The 17,286-nt window shown below is 40.8% G+C and overlaps 1 protein-coding gene across 1 annotated transcript in view; it reads left to right on the plus strand.

Moving 5' to 3' along the window:
* The window catches only part of RYR2 (ryanodine receptor 2), a 720,715-nt gene that overhangs the window by 228,019 nt on the left and 475,410 nt on the right, over nt 1–17,286 (plus strand). Inside the window, exons 9-10 of the mRNA XM_054975163.1 lie at nt 9,702–9,801; nt 12,492–12,588. Of these exons, the coding sequence (XP_054831138.1) occupies nt 9,702–9,801; nt 12,492–12,588 (197 nt within the window). The remainder of the gene's footprint in view (nt 1–9,701; nt 9,802–12,491; nt 12,589–17,286) is intronic.

Here is a 17,286-nt window from a genome sequence, read left to right on the forward strand (position 1 = left end):
TCAGCCAGGATCATGTCTTACTCCCCACATCTGCTCCAGAGAATCAGGAGCTCTGCTTTGTGTGAGTGAAAGAGACAGACAAGCATGTAGCAGAGTTCTCCTTGCCACTCCTGCTTGGTAACTCACTAATCCCTTTTTTTCTGATCAGCTGGATACTTTCTGCTATCAGTGTGAACATTAAAGAGAAAAAAGGAACTGTAGTAGTTAACTGTAGTAGAAATTGTAAAACAAGAAATGGAACGTTTAAACATTGCAGTCCTGGGTGTGAGTGAACTAATGTGGACCGACTCAGGACATTTCCAGTCAGAAAATCACACAGTGTTTTACGACGGAAGTGAACTCAAAAGAAATGGTGTTGCTCTAATAGTGAGGCGAGACATAGCACAAGCAGCCAAGAGCTATAGCGCAAGGTCTGACCGAGTAATATCAATCAGACTTCAGGGAAAGCCTGTTAACATAACCATCATTCAAGTTTATGCTCCAACTACGGCTGCTGAAGAGGAAGAAATAGAAGTGTCCAAGAAGAAATTGACCACACACCTAAACAAGATATGCTGATAATCATAGGCGACTGGAATGCAAAAGTAGGTGGTGAAGCAGAATCAAACATAGTTGGAAAATTTGGACTAGGATCATGAAATGAAGCAGGAGAGCGGCTCATAGAATTTTGTGAAGCCAACAACCTGTTCATTGCTAATACATGCTTCAGGCAACCAAAAAGACGATTGTATATGTGGAAATCACCAGGTGACCAATACAGGAACCAAATAGATTACATAATTGGAAGCAGTAGATGGAGAAGCTCTATTCTGTCAACTAAAACAAGACCAGGAGCTGATTGCGATACAGATCATGAGTTGTTAATATCAAAAATTAGAATAAAGATGAAGAGAAACACTAAAAGAATCATAGTGCCAAAATACAATCTAAATAATATTCCTGAAGAATTTAAAGACCAGGTTAGGAACAGATTTGCAATACTAAGTTTGATTGATTGTGAGCCAGAAGAATTATGGGCTGAAACTAGAGATATTATCAAGGAGGAATGTACAAAGACTATCCCTGTAGCCAAAAGAAAGGAGAAGCCTAAATGGATGTCTGAGGAAACTCTTAAAATTGCTAAAGATAGAAGAGAAGCGAAAACAAAAGGCAACAGAAATAGGGTCAAAACTCTAAATGCAGCTTTTCAGCTACTTGCATGCAGTGACAAAGAAATCTATTATAATAACCAGTGCAAAGAAATAGAAGAGAACAACAAAAAAGGAAGAACAAGAGATTTGTTCCAAAAGATCCGAGAAATCAAAGGGAAATTCAAGCCATGACTTGGGATGCTAAAAGATCAACATGGAAATACAGTATCTGATCAGGACAAAATAAAGGAAAGATGGAAACAATACACTGAAGAACTATACAAAAGAGATGGAAGGATGACAGATACTTTTGACGAAGAATCTTTTGATGAAGAACCAGAAATCCTAGAAAGTGAGGTAAAAGCTGCACTCAAAGCAATTGAGAGAAACAAAGCACCTGGAGTAGATGGAATACCAATAGAGCTATTTCAAGCCACAGAAATGGAGTCCATCAGAATCTTAACAAAAATCTGTCAACAAATATGGAAAACAAAACAATGGCCCACCGACTGGAAACGCTCAGTCTACATTCCAGTCCCCAAAAAAGAGGACGCCAAGGAGTGCAGTAACTATCGTACAATTGCGTTAATTTCTCATGCAAGCAAAGTGATGCTCTAAATTATACAGCAAAGACTCTTGCCATATATAGAACGAGAAATGCCAGATATTCAAATTAGATTCAGGAAAGGAAGAGGCACCAGAGATCACATTGCAAATTTATGATGGCTAATGGAACATACCAGGGAATTTCAGAAGAAAATCAGCCGGTGTTTTATAGATTACAGCAAAGCTTTTGACTGTGTAGATCATGAAAAGCTATGGAGAGTCTTAAAAGAAATGGGGGTGCCACAACATCTGATTGTTTTGATGCACAACCTGTACTCTGGACAAGAGGCTACTGTCAGGACAGAATATGGGGAAACAGAATAGTTTCCAATTGGCAAGGGTGTCGGACAAGGATGCATATTATCTCCCTACCTGTTCAACTTCTATGCAGAGTATATCATAAGGAAAGTTGGATTAGATCTAGAAGAAGGTGGAGTGAAAATTGGTGGGAGGAACATTAACAATTTGAGATATGCAGATGACACCACATTACTAGCAGAAAATAGTGAAGACTTGAAACGACTACTGATGAAGGTTAAAGGGGAAAGCACCAAAGCAAGATTACATCTGAACATCAAGAAGACAAAAGTAATGACTACTGAGGAACTACACAACTTTAAAGTTGACAATGAGGAAATTGAAGTTGTTCAAGATTTTCTATTCCTTGTCTCAATCATCAACCAACAGGGAGATTGCAACAAGGAAATCAGAAGGCGATTAAGACTTGGAAGAGGAGCAGTGAGGGAGTTAGATAAGATCCTTAAAGATGTCTCTCTGGGAACCAAGATCAAGATAATCCAAACTATGGTAATTCTCCATTGCCATGTATGGGTGTGAAAGTTGGACGGTAAAGAAAGCTGACAGGAAAAAAATTGATTCATTTGAAATGTGGTGCTGGAGAAGAGTTTTGCAGATACCATGGACAGTCAAAAAGACAAATAAGTGGGTACTAGATCAAATCAAGCCTGATTTCTCCCTAGAAGCTAAAATGACAAGACTAAAGCTATCGTACTTTGGTCACATCATGAGAAGACAAGATTCTCTGGAAAAGTCAATAATGCTAGGAGAAGTGGAAGGCAGCAGGAAAAGAGGAAGACCTAAAACGAGATGGCTTGACTCAATAAAAGAAGCCACGTCCTCCAGTTTGCAGGATCTGAGTAGGTCTGTTAGAGAGAGAACATTTTGGAGGTCTTTCATTCATAGGGTTGCCATAGGTTGGAAACGACTTGACAGCACATAACACACACACAGTAGTTAAGCAAACCATTCTACTGTAAGACAAGACCTCACCTCCCCCAAAACTCATTTTATGGTTGTCTGTTACAGTGTTATATTGATATGTCTCAAAGTTGTTGTTGTTTTTACATGGTGGGTGCTGCCATGGAAAATGGCAGCAGTTCAGGGGGGGGAGGAGGGAGCTAGGAAGCAAGGTATGGAAGTGATTGGATGTGAATAGGCCTTCAAAAGTGAAGCAAATGGTACACAGACTCCACAAAAATGGTTCAAATGCATTGCTCAAAGAAATATTGGCACAAAGATAATCTGGAGAAAAAAACATGGGGGAAAGTTGGGGGAAATTGGCAGAGCAACAACTGGTAAATGATACTATGTTTAAGGTTGAGGAAAAACTGATGTAGTGTGGAAATGACCCTTGTCACATACCTCTGTCAGGAGAGTCAAATATGATTGGAAGTGAAAGTAATGCCTTATGGGGATGGATGCTTTCCATGGCTGAATCCATACATCTCGGCATAACGCTAAACTGTCGGAATGATAGCATCTTCCCCGTGCGGTTTCTGATGTCATCATGCCATAAGAGTAGAATCGTGGTGCAATGATGTCAGAAATTGTGCCAGGTAGATTGTTCCGACAGTTTAGTGCTATGCCGGGATGTGTGGATTCAGCCCATATTTGCATATGCACCTGAATGCAAACATCATAGATGCACCCTGCATTATTTTAATGGGATGTCTATTCAGATGTGCATCTACATTCTGTCTCAACTGTCAACTAGATATAATTGAATTGGGGAAAGCATGGTACATCAACAGCAGGAATATTCTGTTTTGTATCCTGTCCCCTGTAAACAGGTTTGCATCTTTTCCCAATGAGGTGCAAAAATTCACTTAAAAGGGAGGGCACACTTTGTGAGGGGTGAAAGGGTTTGTTGAATGTGCTTGTCACTTGATTCAACAATAATACATTGTACAGACAGGTAATTTGTTTCTTTGAAGTTACATATATCTTTAAAGAGCTAAAATAATATCTTTTCTTGGAGTTCTTGTATTTGTTTATTTGATGGTTTGCTTTCCCTGTGGATGTGGAAGGCATTTTTTCCAGATATTTTGTCCTGGACCACTAGCTTTTCTTTGTAACAGTTGTAGTTTTTAAGTCAGTATGTGAAAGCCAATATGTGTATTGTAGAGAACATGCATTAGCCATTGCACACTAGTATAATAGTTCTGAATGCTGAAACCACAACAGCATACAACCTATACACAGACACCTCCCCGTCTCAATAATTTCTGCATGGGGCACCAGCATTCACATGAACAGGGAAGAGTAGCTGAAATTCAGCATCCTCAACTAAATTATAGTTGCCATACAAAGTAGAGGCTTTGAGAATCAATCCTAAATTTGTGCCAACAGCAAACAGTCTGTGTTGCCCTTGTTTGTACATGCAAACAAACTTTCCAAAAGCATTAGTTACTTTTAAGTTTAGTGTAGTGGTTAAGAGCGCAGGACTCTAATCTGGAGAGCCAGGTTTGATTCCCCACTCCTCCACTGGGAGCCAGCTGGGTGACCTTGGGCTAGTCACAGTTCTCTGGAGCTCTCTCAGCCCCACCTACCTCACAGGGAGTTATGTTGTGGGAGACAGGAGGATTTGGAGGAGGAGAGACAGGAGGAGAGACAGCCAGGATTCTACCAAGGCAAAGCTTCCCACCAGCAATATAACACGCAAGGAGAGAAATGCCATCAAGTCCCTCAATGCAGATCCAGACATCATTGTTCTACCAGCTGATAAAGGCAATGCTACAGTGATCATGAAAACAGAGGAATACAAAAAGAAGATTAAGGAACTCCTGGACCCCTCCACCTACAAAAAACTAAAACAAGATCCCACTTGCAAAATCACCAGGCTAACAAATGCGCTGATCAAGAATTCCTCACTACATCCTGACACGCACAGAAAACTATGCAAGACAGAAGCACAGCCACCCAGACTATATGGACTCCCTAAAATACATAAGGATTCAGTCCCACTCCGACCCATTGTGAGTGCCATTGGTTCACCGACATATGAATTAGCTAGACATCTGGCCGATCTCCTGCAGGACCACATCGGGAAAACCTCATCTTACATCAAAGGTTCAGCAGATTTCATCAACAAAATCAGTTCTCTGAAACTCAATCCACAAGACATACTTGTCAGTTTTGATGTTGTATCCCTGTTTACCAAGGTTCCAGTAAAAGACACTATTGCACTTATTAATCAGATTTTCCCAGAGGATGTAACAGCCTTATTCCATCATTGTCTGACAACCAGTTACTTCCAATGGGATAACGAATTCTATGAACAGATGGATGGGGTGGCCATGGGGAGCCCTCTCAGCCCAGTTATAGCAAACTTCTACATGGAACATTTTGAAAAAAACAGCTCTAGAATCAGCACCCCACAAACCTAGTGTATGGTTCCGGTTTGTGGATGATACATTTATCATTTGGAGCCATGGGGAAGAATTGATGGGGTTTTTTGAATCATCTCAACAACATCCACCTGAACATACAATTCACAATGGAGAAAGAAATCGAGGGAAAAGTCCCATTTCTGGATACCTTGGTCATCCGCAAAACAAACTTTCAGTTAGGTCACAAGGTCTACAGGAAACCAACTCACACTGATCAGTACTTACACAAAAACTCCAATCACCACCCCCGACAGAAAAGAGGCATAATGAAAACATTAGTGGATCGTGCAAGACGGATATGTGAGCCTCACTTTCTCAATGAGGAAATTAATCATCTAAACCACGCACTTCAGGCAAATGGCTACTCCAGAAATGAAATCCGAAGAGCAATCAAACCCAGGATGAATCAGACAACCAAGGAAAAACAGTCTCCTACAGGAAAAGTGTTTTTACCATATATCAAAGGAATTACTGATCAGATGGGAAAGCTTATGAAAAAGCATAACCTTCAAGCAGTATTCAGACCCACCCGAAAAATACAACAGATGCTACGATCAGCAAAAGACAGTAGAGACCCCCTCACCTCTGCAGGAGTATACCGTATACCCTGCAGCTGTGGACAAGTTTCCATCGGGACCACAAAGCGTAGCATCCAGACAAGAATAAAAGAACATGAAAGACACTGCAGACTTGGACAACCTGAAAAATCAGCAGTGTCTGAACATAGCCTAACTCAAACAGGACACAGTATCCTATTCCAGGACACTAAAATACTTGTCAACACTTCCAACTACTTTGTCAGACTGCACAGGGAAGCCATTGAAATTCATAAACATAAGCACAATTTCAACAGGAAAGAAGAGACTTTAAGAATGAATAGAGCATGGTTTCCAGTCCTGAAAAACACCAGGCTAACAAAACACCCTGTACCCGACAACAGCCCTGCAGAGAAGATTAGCACATCAAGCACCAATCCATATGCAAAAGAACCTCCTCAGGATACCGTGAAGCCTCCCTCCATTAGCATTCCACACCCTGGGAAACTCTTACAGGATGACTCAGCTCAACTCCTGAGGAGATATAAATGACCTGCCAACATCTTTTCCACACTGTGACACTGAGAGATCTGTCTTTCTGTGCTACACCTCTGAAGATGCCAGCCACAGCTGCTGGCGAAACGTCAGGAACTACAATGCCAAGACCACGGCAATACAGCCCGGAAAACCCACAACAACCATCAATAATGACATACTTTGTAAACCGTTCTGAGTGGGCATTAAGTTGTCCTGAAGGGCGGTATATAAATTGAATGTTGTTGTTATAAGAAGGTTGTTTGTGGCTACAAAAACATGAGGATTGATAAATTATTTTCCTTCACATACTGCATTCAGCATTCATTTTCTGGTAGCATTTGTCCAACAGCACTGAATAGTATAAAATGCTAGCTGTTGAATATGTTGTGTTTCTGTGGCAGCATAAGAACACTAGAGGCATGGCTTGAGGGTACTCAAGAAAATCTTCTTCTGATGTCTGAGCACTTCAGCAAGTACACACATACCAAAGAGACACAACTGATGCTTGCTAGTATTTGCTTTTCCTGAGGCCAATTTTTGTTGAACAAGGTTGTATGTTACTAGAATAGTACTACATTGGAAAATATTAACAGACAACAGGGAAGTCATGAATACAGTGAACTTAAAAAAATAGTTTAAATATTTTAATGGAATATATAGGGTGACTGGGTGATTTTCTGTTCACTGACTTCATAGATTATAGCTCTAATTTTGCACCTTCAATGTGCATGCAGGAATTTTTTCTGTTCTCATACACAGCTCCATTTGTGCATGGGTACCCTATTCTCTTATAATGTAAGGAATATTTGCTGTATGTGTTATGTTTTCTGCATTGGAAACTTGTTGGTGATAAAATGTGATCTTTGCTATCAGTTTCAGGTTGTTAATAACTAGATAGTATGCCTGTAGAGAAGATCAACAATAAGAATGGTAGAATCAAACAGAAAATAAAGCCAGTAGTCCAAATTAAGCAACATAAATATTATAACCAGAATAACTTGCTATAACGTTCAAAGTATTGTAACATTATTCTAAAAAGGAATAAACTCAGACTGGCAAATTTTGAATCAAGTGCTAGATACATGCACCTGAGTGAATGGTTTTTTGTTCTTCCCCTACTACCCCAAACTGGGATTTGTGGTCAGAATTATGTTATTAGGAAGAAAACAAGTTTCAGCTTACTCAAACACCTGCATTCAGGTGTCACAGTAAATTAGAATTTAATTCAATGCTTCAGATACCTGGAAAACTTCAATTATGCTCTCTATGTGATGGGAGTAGCTCAATTGTGCTTGACGTATTGTCGAAGGCTTTCACGGCCAGAGAACGATGGATGTTGTGGGTTTTCCAGGCTGTATTGCCGTGGTCTTGGCATTGTAGTTCCTGACGTTTTGCCAGCAGCTGTGGCTGGCATCTTCAGAGGTGTAGCACCAAAAGACAGAGATCTCTCAGTGTCACAGTGTGGAAAAGATGTTGGCAGGTCATTTATATCTACTCAGGAGGGGTGGGGTTGAGCTGAGTCATCCTGTAAGAGTTTCCCAGGGTGTGGAATGCTAATGGCAGGAGGCTTCACTGTATCCTGAGGAGGTTCTTTTGCGTATGGATTGGTGCTTGATGTGCTAATCTTCTCTGCAGGGCTATTGTCGGGTATAGAGTGTTTTGTTAGCCTGGTGTACCTATTGGTACCTACACAAGAACTCCAATCACCACCCCCGACAGAAAAGAGGCATAATGAAAACATTAGTGGATCGTGCAAGACGGATATGTGAGCCGCACTTTCTCAATGAGGAAATTAATCATCTAAACCACGCACTTCAGGCAAATGGCTACTCCAGAAATGAAATCCGAAGAGCAATCAAACCCAGGATGAATCAAACAACCAAGGAAAAAGCCTCCTACAGGAAAAGTGTTTTTGCCATATATCAAAGGAATTACTGATCAGATGGGAAAGCTTATGAAAAAGCATAACCTTCAAGCAGTATTCAGACCCACCTGAAAAATACAACAGATGCTACGATCAGCAAAAGACAGTAGAGACCCCCTCACCTCTTCAGGAGTATACCGTATACCCTGCAGCTGTGGACAAGTTTCCATCGGGACCACAAAGCGTAGCATCCAGACAAGAATAAAAGAACATGAAAGACACTGCAGACTTGGACAACCTGAAAAATCAGCAGTGGCTGAACATAGCCTAACTCAAACAGGGCACAGTATCTTATTCCAGGACACCAAAATACTGGACAACACTTCCAACTACTTTGTCAGACTGCACAGGGAAGCCATTGAAATTCACAAGCATAAGCAAAACTTCAACAGGAAAGAAGAAACCTTAAGAATGAACAGAGCATGGTTTCCAGTTCTGAAAATCACCAGGCTAACAAAACACTCTATACTTGACAATAGCCCTGCAGAGAAGATTAGCACATCAAGCACCAATCCATATGCAAAAGAACCTCCTCAGGATACAGTGAAGCCTCCCGCCATTAGCATTCCACACCCTGGGAAACTCTTACAGGATGACTCAGCTCAACCCCACCCCTCCTGAGTAGATATAAATGACCTGCCAACATCTTTTCCACACTGTGACACTGAGAGATCTCTGTCTTTTGGTGCTACATCTCTGAAGATGCCAGCCACAGCTGCTGGCGAAACATCAGGAACTACAATGCCAAGACCACGGCAATACAGCCCGGAAAACCCACAACAACCATCAAATGTGCTTGTTTCTTCTTTCTCCCATTTCACAGCAGACTATAATTATTCCATTCTTGTTCAGTATGTTTGCAAGGTCTGTTACAAAATATATAGCCAGACAGAATTATCTTATTTTAAATTAACTTTCATGGAATAATCCTGAGTATGTCTACTTAGAAGTAAGCTCTATGGTATTCAATGGGGCTTACTTCCAGGAAAGTATCCTTTACTGCTGATTCTTGTATCATGTGAACTTTTTTGGTTAATAGCTGAATATAATTTAATATATAACTATCATTAGGTGCATTAAAACTTTAAAACTGTGGACATGACTTCAACAACAGACTACTCATTGTAAAAATATCTGTACTCTATAATTCTTGCAAAGGTAGCTAAACATGTGTGTTAAATGTAAATACATCTATTTTTATATGTGTACTATATTCTAATATTTTTGACAATAGAATTGAGATAGAACTGACTTTTCTTTTTCTCTCCAATTGTAACAGCATTTATCTTATGGCAATGACAGCTTGCGTGTTGATGCAGCCTTCCAACAAACACTTTGGAGTGTCGCGCCAATCAGCTCAGGAAGTGAAGTAGCTCAAGGTAACTCTGATAAAATAATAATGATCTCCATGCTGCTGATATTTGTTATGAAGCGCTATTACAACATGTCTTCCCTGAAGGAACTGATAAAATGTTGGTCTTACTCTTTCCATTTTATCATTACCTGTTCCAAAGATAATATACCTTCTACTCTGACAATGCTGTCAGGTTAGCCTTTTGCTGTAATAATATATCCCTCCCCCACAAATTTATAATTGCCCATTTCTTCATTATAAAAAAATGATGTTAGGGAGAAACCTGGACTCAACAATTCTTTTAATTTCTTCATACAGTTAAACAAGTGTTTACACAATCAAAATCACACTTCCATCTACGTTGCTGAAACCAGAGGAACAGATAGTTTTTTACTAATGCAATTTTCAATAGCTTTCAAATTCCTAGGGTTAATTTCATGTTGTACACAATAAAACAAGGAGAAAGGATGCAAAAGGGGAGAGGCAGGAAGCTATTTTGATGTCATGTTTGATTTTTCTGCAGTCCTCTTAGCCATCTATTTCCTTCCAGCTCATTCAGCATTTTGTTCCGTATCTGTTCCTTTACATGTCACAAAAATCTATCCTGTAGGAGTTTACATTGAGTTGATATGAGTCTAATTTCTCTAGAGAAACCATGGGTTCCTGATTCCCCATTGAGCAGATACTGTGATTATGTTTTATAAATGCTGCAATTAAATCCATTAACTCAGTTAAAAAACCTTTTCTCTGATCTGGCAGTCTCTTTTATTGAAAGCAAACAAGTCCCTTTAAATTGATTTTTTCGAAGTCTGACCCATTTTTTGGTTTTGTCATAAAAACTGCATCTAATTCTTTTGTTTGTTTGTTTTTAGAGTTTTCAGCTTTTTTGTAGTTAATAAAGCCACGTACACATTAACAAAGACACGTTTCTATTATATTTGCTTAATGGGAATCTTTTATTGCACCTTCTGGAAACCTTAGTGTTTGTTTTTTCAGGATGTTAACCATTTCTTTTAAAATGCTATTAGGCACTTCAGAGTATTTGCCCCAACAATTTGCAATACTACTTTTCTCCTCTGTATTATACAAAAGGTACTTTGATAGCTTATTTATTGTTTACGAATAGTACCTTTCTCTTGTGAAGGCAATGGTGTGATAGTGTCAGAAAATATTCATTATTCATCATTAACTGTAAGGCAGTCTATGAAGAACTTCATGTGGTTCAGAAAGAAAGACTGATTTACAGATAAATAATTGGCTTTCTATGTGATATTGGACAAATTGCTGCATTTCCTGAGTTACATTTTTATATATAATTGAAATGGGGATAATTTTAATCTCAGTATGTGTGAGTAAGGTGAAAAAAAGATAATGTAGAGATGTTCTATAGAAATTTCAAAGCGTATTTATGGTTCCCAGGCTTACATAGTTTGAGACAGTGCATGCAAAAGCCCCATATATGCACAATGTACCCATTGTTGTCTCTGCAGATGGAGCTTTGTAAGCGATGGGATATCCATAGTTTGCAGTAGAGAAAGCTCTTTTGCGTGCATGAGGCCATCTTGTCAGATTGCAGAACATGTTTTCTGTCCGAGGGGTGGCTCGCGGCAGCCCTCGGACTGGCCCGTCCCCGCTGCTGCCAGCTGCGCCACCCCGACAGAAGGCACTCACCTGGCAGAGGCTCCCGGCACCGGAGGGTGGGAGGTGATGGATGACCATGGGGAGCGGGCTGTACTGGACCCGGACACACCACCGGAACTCGCTGCCGCCGCCGAGGCCCAAGTGCAGGCCGCAGGACCCCTCCACCCTGCCACACCGGAGCCATCCTGGTGATGCGGCGCCGGCTGCAACAGCAGCAGAGGGGCAGGGGCTGAGAAGGAGGCTGGTGGGGGCTGGGGGCCGCGCTGGTGCACAGAAGAATGCTGACGCAGGCGCAGACCGGCACCAAGCCGCCTGCAGGCTCGGCAGCCCGGCCGGGTGGAGGGAACAAGAGGGTCCGCCCCCAGGAGTGGGTAGGCCTGCCGCAACTCGGTGCGGGCGGGGATGGGCCAGCCTGCCTGCTCCTCGAAATGGGGGAGGGGCCTAGAGGGAAGAATGGGGAGGGGCACCAGCAAGACAGCCAGACCAGCCAACCACCTGGGGGAGGGTGGGGCAAACGGGTGTGGCCGCATCTGGCCCAGGTGATGGGGATAGTGCTTGGGGCGAACACATGGAAAGGGGGGGCGGGGCTGGCACTAAGGAGGGAGGGTACATAAGGAGGGCTCCTTACCCAGGCAGAGGAGGAAGAAAGAAGGTGGAGGCTGCCCCTGACTCTAAGGGGCAAACCACCTGGTGGTGCATGGGCAGAGAGAGCCAAACCAGCTCAGCCAGGAGCCCGCCATTCTGAGACCTTCGGGGGAGCCCCACAGGGACAGGCGGCCGTCAACAGAGGCGCAGGACCGACCCGCTCGGAAACTCGCTCCCTGAGGTGGACCCACCACAACCTCCAGGGGGCACCAGGGTGTGTGACATTTTCTTTTTCAGCACACTGTTCTCATTTTTAGCATAGGTCTTTTGAAATATAAATTCTCAGCTCTTCTAAAAGAGAAAAATTTCTGTGTCGTACCGAGGCATTATCACAATGGTAAAGAAGACAGCTCAGAGTTGATCATTTAAGACTGACTATGGGTTAACCCTGAACTATGTTGTGGTTTTCCCTCTTTTGCTGAATTGTAGGTTATCTGATAGGAGGTGATGTGCTGAGGTTATTACATGGCCACATGGATGAATGCCTGACTGTCCCTTCAGGAGAACATGGAGAAGAGCAGAGAAGGTACATTTTAAAGCCCTGCAGAGATGAGAAAAGTGATATTGCTATTTTAAATTAGTTTTTTTCCCTTGGGAAACTTCAGTATATAAAGTACTAACTTATATATAAATAAGTATATATATAAGTATATAAAGTACCACTGAAGACCTTCCACCACCCATGCAGGACAATGCTGTATTTTAATATTTTATGCCCACCAATTTTAATTGTTTGATACGATGTTTTAATGTTTTTATAATGTTTTATTGTTTTAAGCTGTTGTTAAACCGCCCTGAGCCCGTCTGATGGGGAGGGCATAGAAATGTGATTAAATAAATAAATAAATAAATAAATAAATAAATAAATAAATAAATAAATAAATAAATAATCTACTGCTACTTTAAAATCTTGTCACTAGGCTGTGTATAAGGCTAGTTTGGCATTTTTCACCCCTAAAAAATACTGTTCTGTCCCCCCACTACTACTGGTTAGTTCCTAAACAGCACAATGACTTCACAATGAATAAGTTCATGGAAAATATTGTACAGTTTTGTGGTATATAATTTTCTTTTATTGTTGATTTCTTTAATATTAAATACATTTGTCACTTAATAACAAGGGATCATGGCTCTATGAAAATGCATGTTAATATGTGTTTCAGTTGCTTTCCTTCCTTATAAACAAAGAGGAGTTTTGTGGTGTGTTAAATACTCAGATTTATTGGAGCACAGCTAATTGCTGAATAAATATTCACTGAATAAAAATTTAACAATATATTTTATCAACTAGGGCTTAAACATGGCTGTTGTGAATGATTTCTGTGCTTATCTTGTATTTTTAATTTTTTAATAGAAATGTTATCAACTATAGCTCTTGCATTTCATGACCTTTTCACATATGTTTATATACTTACTGTATTTGTTTTTGTATATATACTATATTGGTACTTATTTATTTACTTTATTTGTAGTCCACCTTTCTCACTGAGTATGTGTGCGTTATGCACTATCGAGTCACTTCCGAGAAGACAACCCTATGAATTAATGACCTCTAAAACATTGTACCATTAACAGCCTACAAACGGGAGGCTGTGGCTTCCTTTATTGAGTCAAGACACCTCATTTTGGGTCTTCTTTTCCAGCTGCCTTCCACATTTTCTACCAATTACTGTCTTTTCCAGTGATGTGACCGAAGTATGATAGCTTCAGTTTCATTATTTTAGCTTCTAGGGAGAATTCAGGCTTGATTTGATCTAGAAACAACTTCGTTGTCTTTTTGATCATCCATGGTATCCTCTGGCTCCCACATTTCAAATGAACCAACTTTCTTCCTGTCAGCTTTCTCCATTGTCCAACTTTCACATCCATACATAGAAATAGGGAATACCGTAGTATGAATTATTTTGATCTTGGTCTCCAGAAAGATCCTTCTCCTTAAGGATCTTACCTAGTTCCTTCATGGCCACCCTTCTAAGTCTCAATCGCCTTCTAATTTCTTGGTTGAAATTGCCCTTTTGGTTGATGATTGAGCCAAGGAATAGAAATTGTTTAAGAAATTCAGTTTCTTTATTACCAACCTTAAAATTGTGTGACTCCTCTGTAGTCGGTTACTGAGACTTGGAGTGAATTACAAACTGTAATTTGGTAACAATCCACACAAAGAACAAGATTTGGGTCCAGTACCCAAAAGACCAACTAGATTTCCAGGGTATGAGCTTTTGAGAGTCAAAGCTCCCTTTGTCAGTCCATACAAAGAAACATCTAATAAGCATAGTGTAGATTGATATGGTAAATACGAGGAGATGTCTAATGAGCAATGTACTAGGACTAGGATTACTGAAATCTAAATGACCATAGGATATTAAGCGTGATACAGAGTGTGGATATAATGAAGAAAATTGGTATTACATAGAAAACAGTGAAATATGTGCAGCAGATTGATAATGCATCCTATTCAAGTGGTATAATCTGTAGTGCCTTTCTATTATATTATAGCTTATTACCTTTATAGTACAGTTCTCCAGAACAATTCAATTTTAGGTAGTTTTCAGAAAGCCAGTAGAGTAGGGGCCTTTCTCGCCTCCTCGGTTAAGTCATTCTCAAGGTGGGGGCCCACAGAGAAAGCACATGCACGGATGGTTTGTTGAGCTTCCCTGTTTGCAGGACGGTTCCTGCAGAAGGCTCTGAACATATGAGTGGAGCTTTCAAGGTGGAATATAGGAAAAGAGATAGTCCTACAGATTTGAGGGTCCAAGGCAATGTAGGGCTTTATATCTAGTAGTCAGTATCTTAAATTGAATCCGGTAGCTGATGTACAACCAATGGAGTGACTATAGAAAGAATGTGATATGAATGCCACATCTAGCTCCTGATAATGACCTAGCTGCAGCATTCTGTGCCAACTGGAGTATCTGGATTATTTTCAAGGGCATGTAGCGTGCATTATGCCAGTCTGATCTCGATGTTACCATGGAATGGATTCAGGTGGCTAGATCAGCTGAGTCAAGGTAGATTGGCAAAGTGGGCAGAAAGCATTTTTTGCAGTTGCATTAACTTGTTTCACCAATAGTAATGCTTGTTTCAGTATAACCCTTAGGCTCTTAACTGAGTCTGCAAGTATCAACTAAATCCCATCAAAAGTGTGTAGCACCATGTCATTCAATATCTCTGCCTTCCCAACCAATATTACTTCCATCTTAACAGGATTCAGTTTCAATTAGTTTTCTCTTAGCCAGTTAACCGCAACAGGCAGGCAGTGGTTCAAATTCATTACCATAGAAAGATATAGAGTTGGGTGTCATAAGTATACATGAGCACAAACGGAAAAAAACCCCGAACAAGCTGTTCGTTTTTCGTTGCCATCCACGAACAACAAACAGTAACGAACATGACCCTGTTCACAAACATGTTCGTTGTTCGTGGCCCCTAAAAGATCCCTTTAAACTATCAGGTGGCAGGGGGAATTCCCCCCTGCAGCCTGCCAGCTGATAGTTTAAAGGGCCCTTTCCTGCCAAGTGCAAGGGGAAGGGCCTTTTAAACACCCCACAAACTGACCTTCCCAATGTCCAATACCCACTAAAATTGCAGGGGACATAGTCCTCACTGTCCTCCAAAGACCCCCCAAGTTTCAGAAAGATTGCACCCTGGGAAAGGCATGATCCATGGGTCATTCCCTTTGTTGTCATTTTCTCTTCACAGTGGCAAAAGCAGAACTCTCTGCTGGAAGTACTTCTAAGGGTTAAAGCCAGAAAGAGTTCAGACAGAGTTCAGTCCCTGCCATTGCCAGGGGACTTGATTGAAAGGCTCCAGACTGTCTGGCTTTATGAATGGCTGACTAAGGCAATGAACGAGGCTGGCAACGACCACTTGTTCATTTAGAATGGAGCCTCACGAACGGCTTGTTCGCGAACAGACGAATGGGCTGTTTGTGGGTTTTTTCCGTTCATAATGCTGTTTGTGTCCATGTCTAGTCATAAGCATATTGATGACACCCAATTCCAAAGCAACAAATGATTTCTCCTAAAGGCTTTACGTAGGCTTCTTTTTTGTTATGCTGCCACATACCAGTGTGGCTTCCCCTCTCAAATCTGCCTCTGGAATTCGTTGCTTAATTTCTCCCACAACCTCAGAAGAGCTTAGCATAGGAGATTTTTAAAAAACTTCTAGGGCTCAGTCTTAGAAGGAAAGAATTCCCCTGGAATGGCTTTCTTTCTCCACTTAATAAGAGCACTCTCCTACCTATCTATGCACTTACAGTGCAGTCATAAGATCCCAAAATCAATGGGCTTAGACTGGAGTAACTCTTTTTAGGATTGCACTGTTAATAATTAAGGGTCAGGATCCCTTTGAGTAGAGTCTTACATAGCGTCATGTACATACTACCCAGGAACATGTCTTTTTATGAAGCTCTTCTTTAGTCATCATAGATGCTTACTTGTATAGTATAATAAAATAGAGATTGATGTTTAGAGAATGGTTTCCTTGGTGAGTCACAAATAATAAACAGAAGAATCCAAAAACTCCCAATAGGTGGGGAAAGGAGGCAAGACCAGTATGAAAAGGACACAGAGTGGGTATTTCCATGACTTTTTAATTTTTTTGGTAATACTACAGCTAGGCTTGCTTCCACCCCCCATCCCCCATTAATCCATAGTCTTTCAGAAAATCTAACTTTATTTTGGTCGGGAAGACCAAAAGGTCAGCCTAAAACCTATTTTTTTCAACCACCTGGCTTCAATTGTTTTGAAGCCCAGGTCAGCCTTCTAGATTTACTTTTTTAAAAATTATGTTCCAATTATTGTATTTTTTAAGCACTCACCTGGCTGCTTATTGTTTTGGAAGCCTAACAAAAGCCAGTTTGGTGTAGTGGTTAAGAGCGTGGGACTCTGATCTGGAGAACTGGGTTTGATTCCCCACTCTTCCACTTGAAGCCAGTGGGTGACCTTGGGGCAGTCACAGCTTCTAGGAGCTCTCTCAGCCCCACTCACCTCACAGGGTGTTTTGTTGTGGGGATAATAATGACATACTTTGTAAACCACTCTGAGTGGGCATTAAGTTGTCCTGAAGGGTGGAATATAAATCAAATGTTGTTGTTGTTGTTATTAATATTAATATTTTTGGAGAACACTGACTGAATCCCCAGCTAAAATTTGTTGTGTTTTTTAAAAAATACCTTAATCCTCCTCTCCAGCTATTATTAAAATCTGATAAGAAATATTCTCCC

The sequence above is a fragment of the Eublepharis macularius genome, chromosome 1, assembly GCF_028583425.1.
Source record: "Eublepharis macularius isolate TG4126 chromosome 1, MPM_Emac_v1.0, whole genome shotgun sequence".
NCBI classification, from domain to species: Eukaryota; Metazoa; Chordata; class Lepidosauria; order Squamata; family Eublepharidae; genus Eublepharis; species Eublepharis macularius.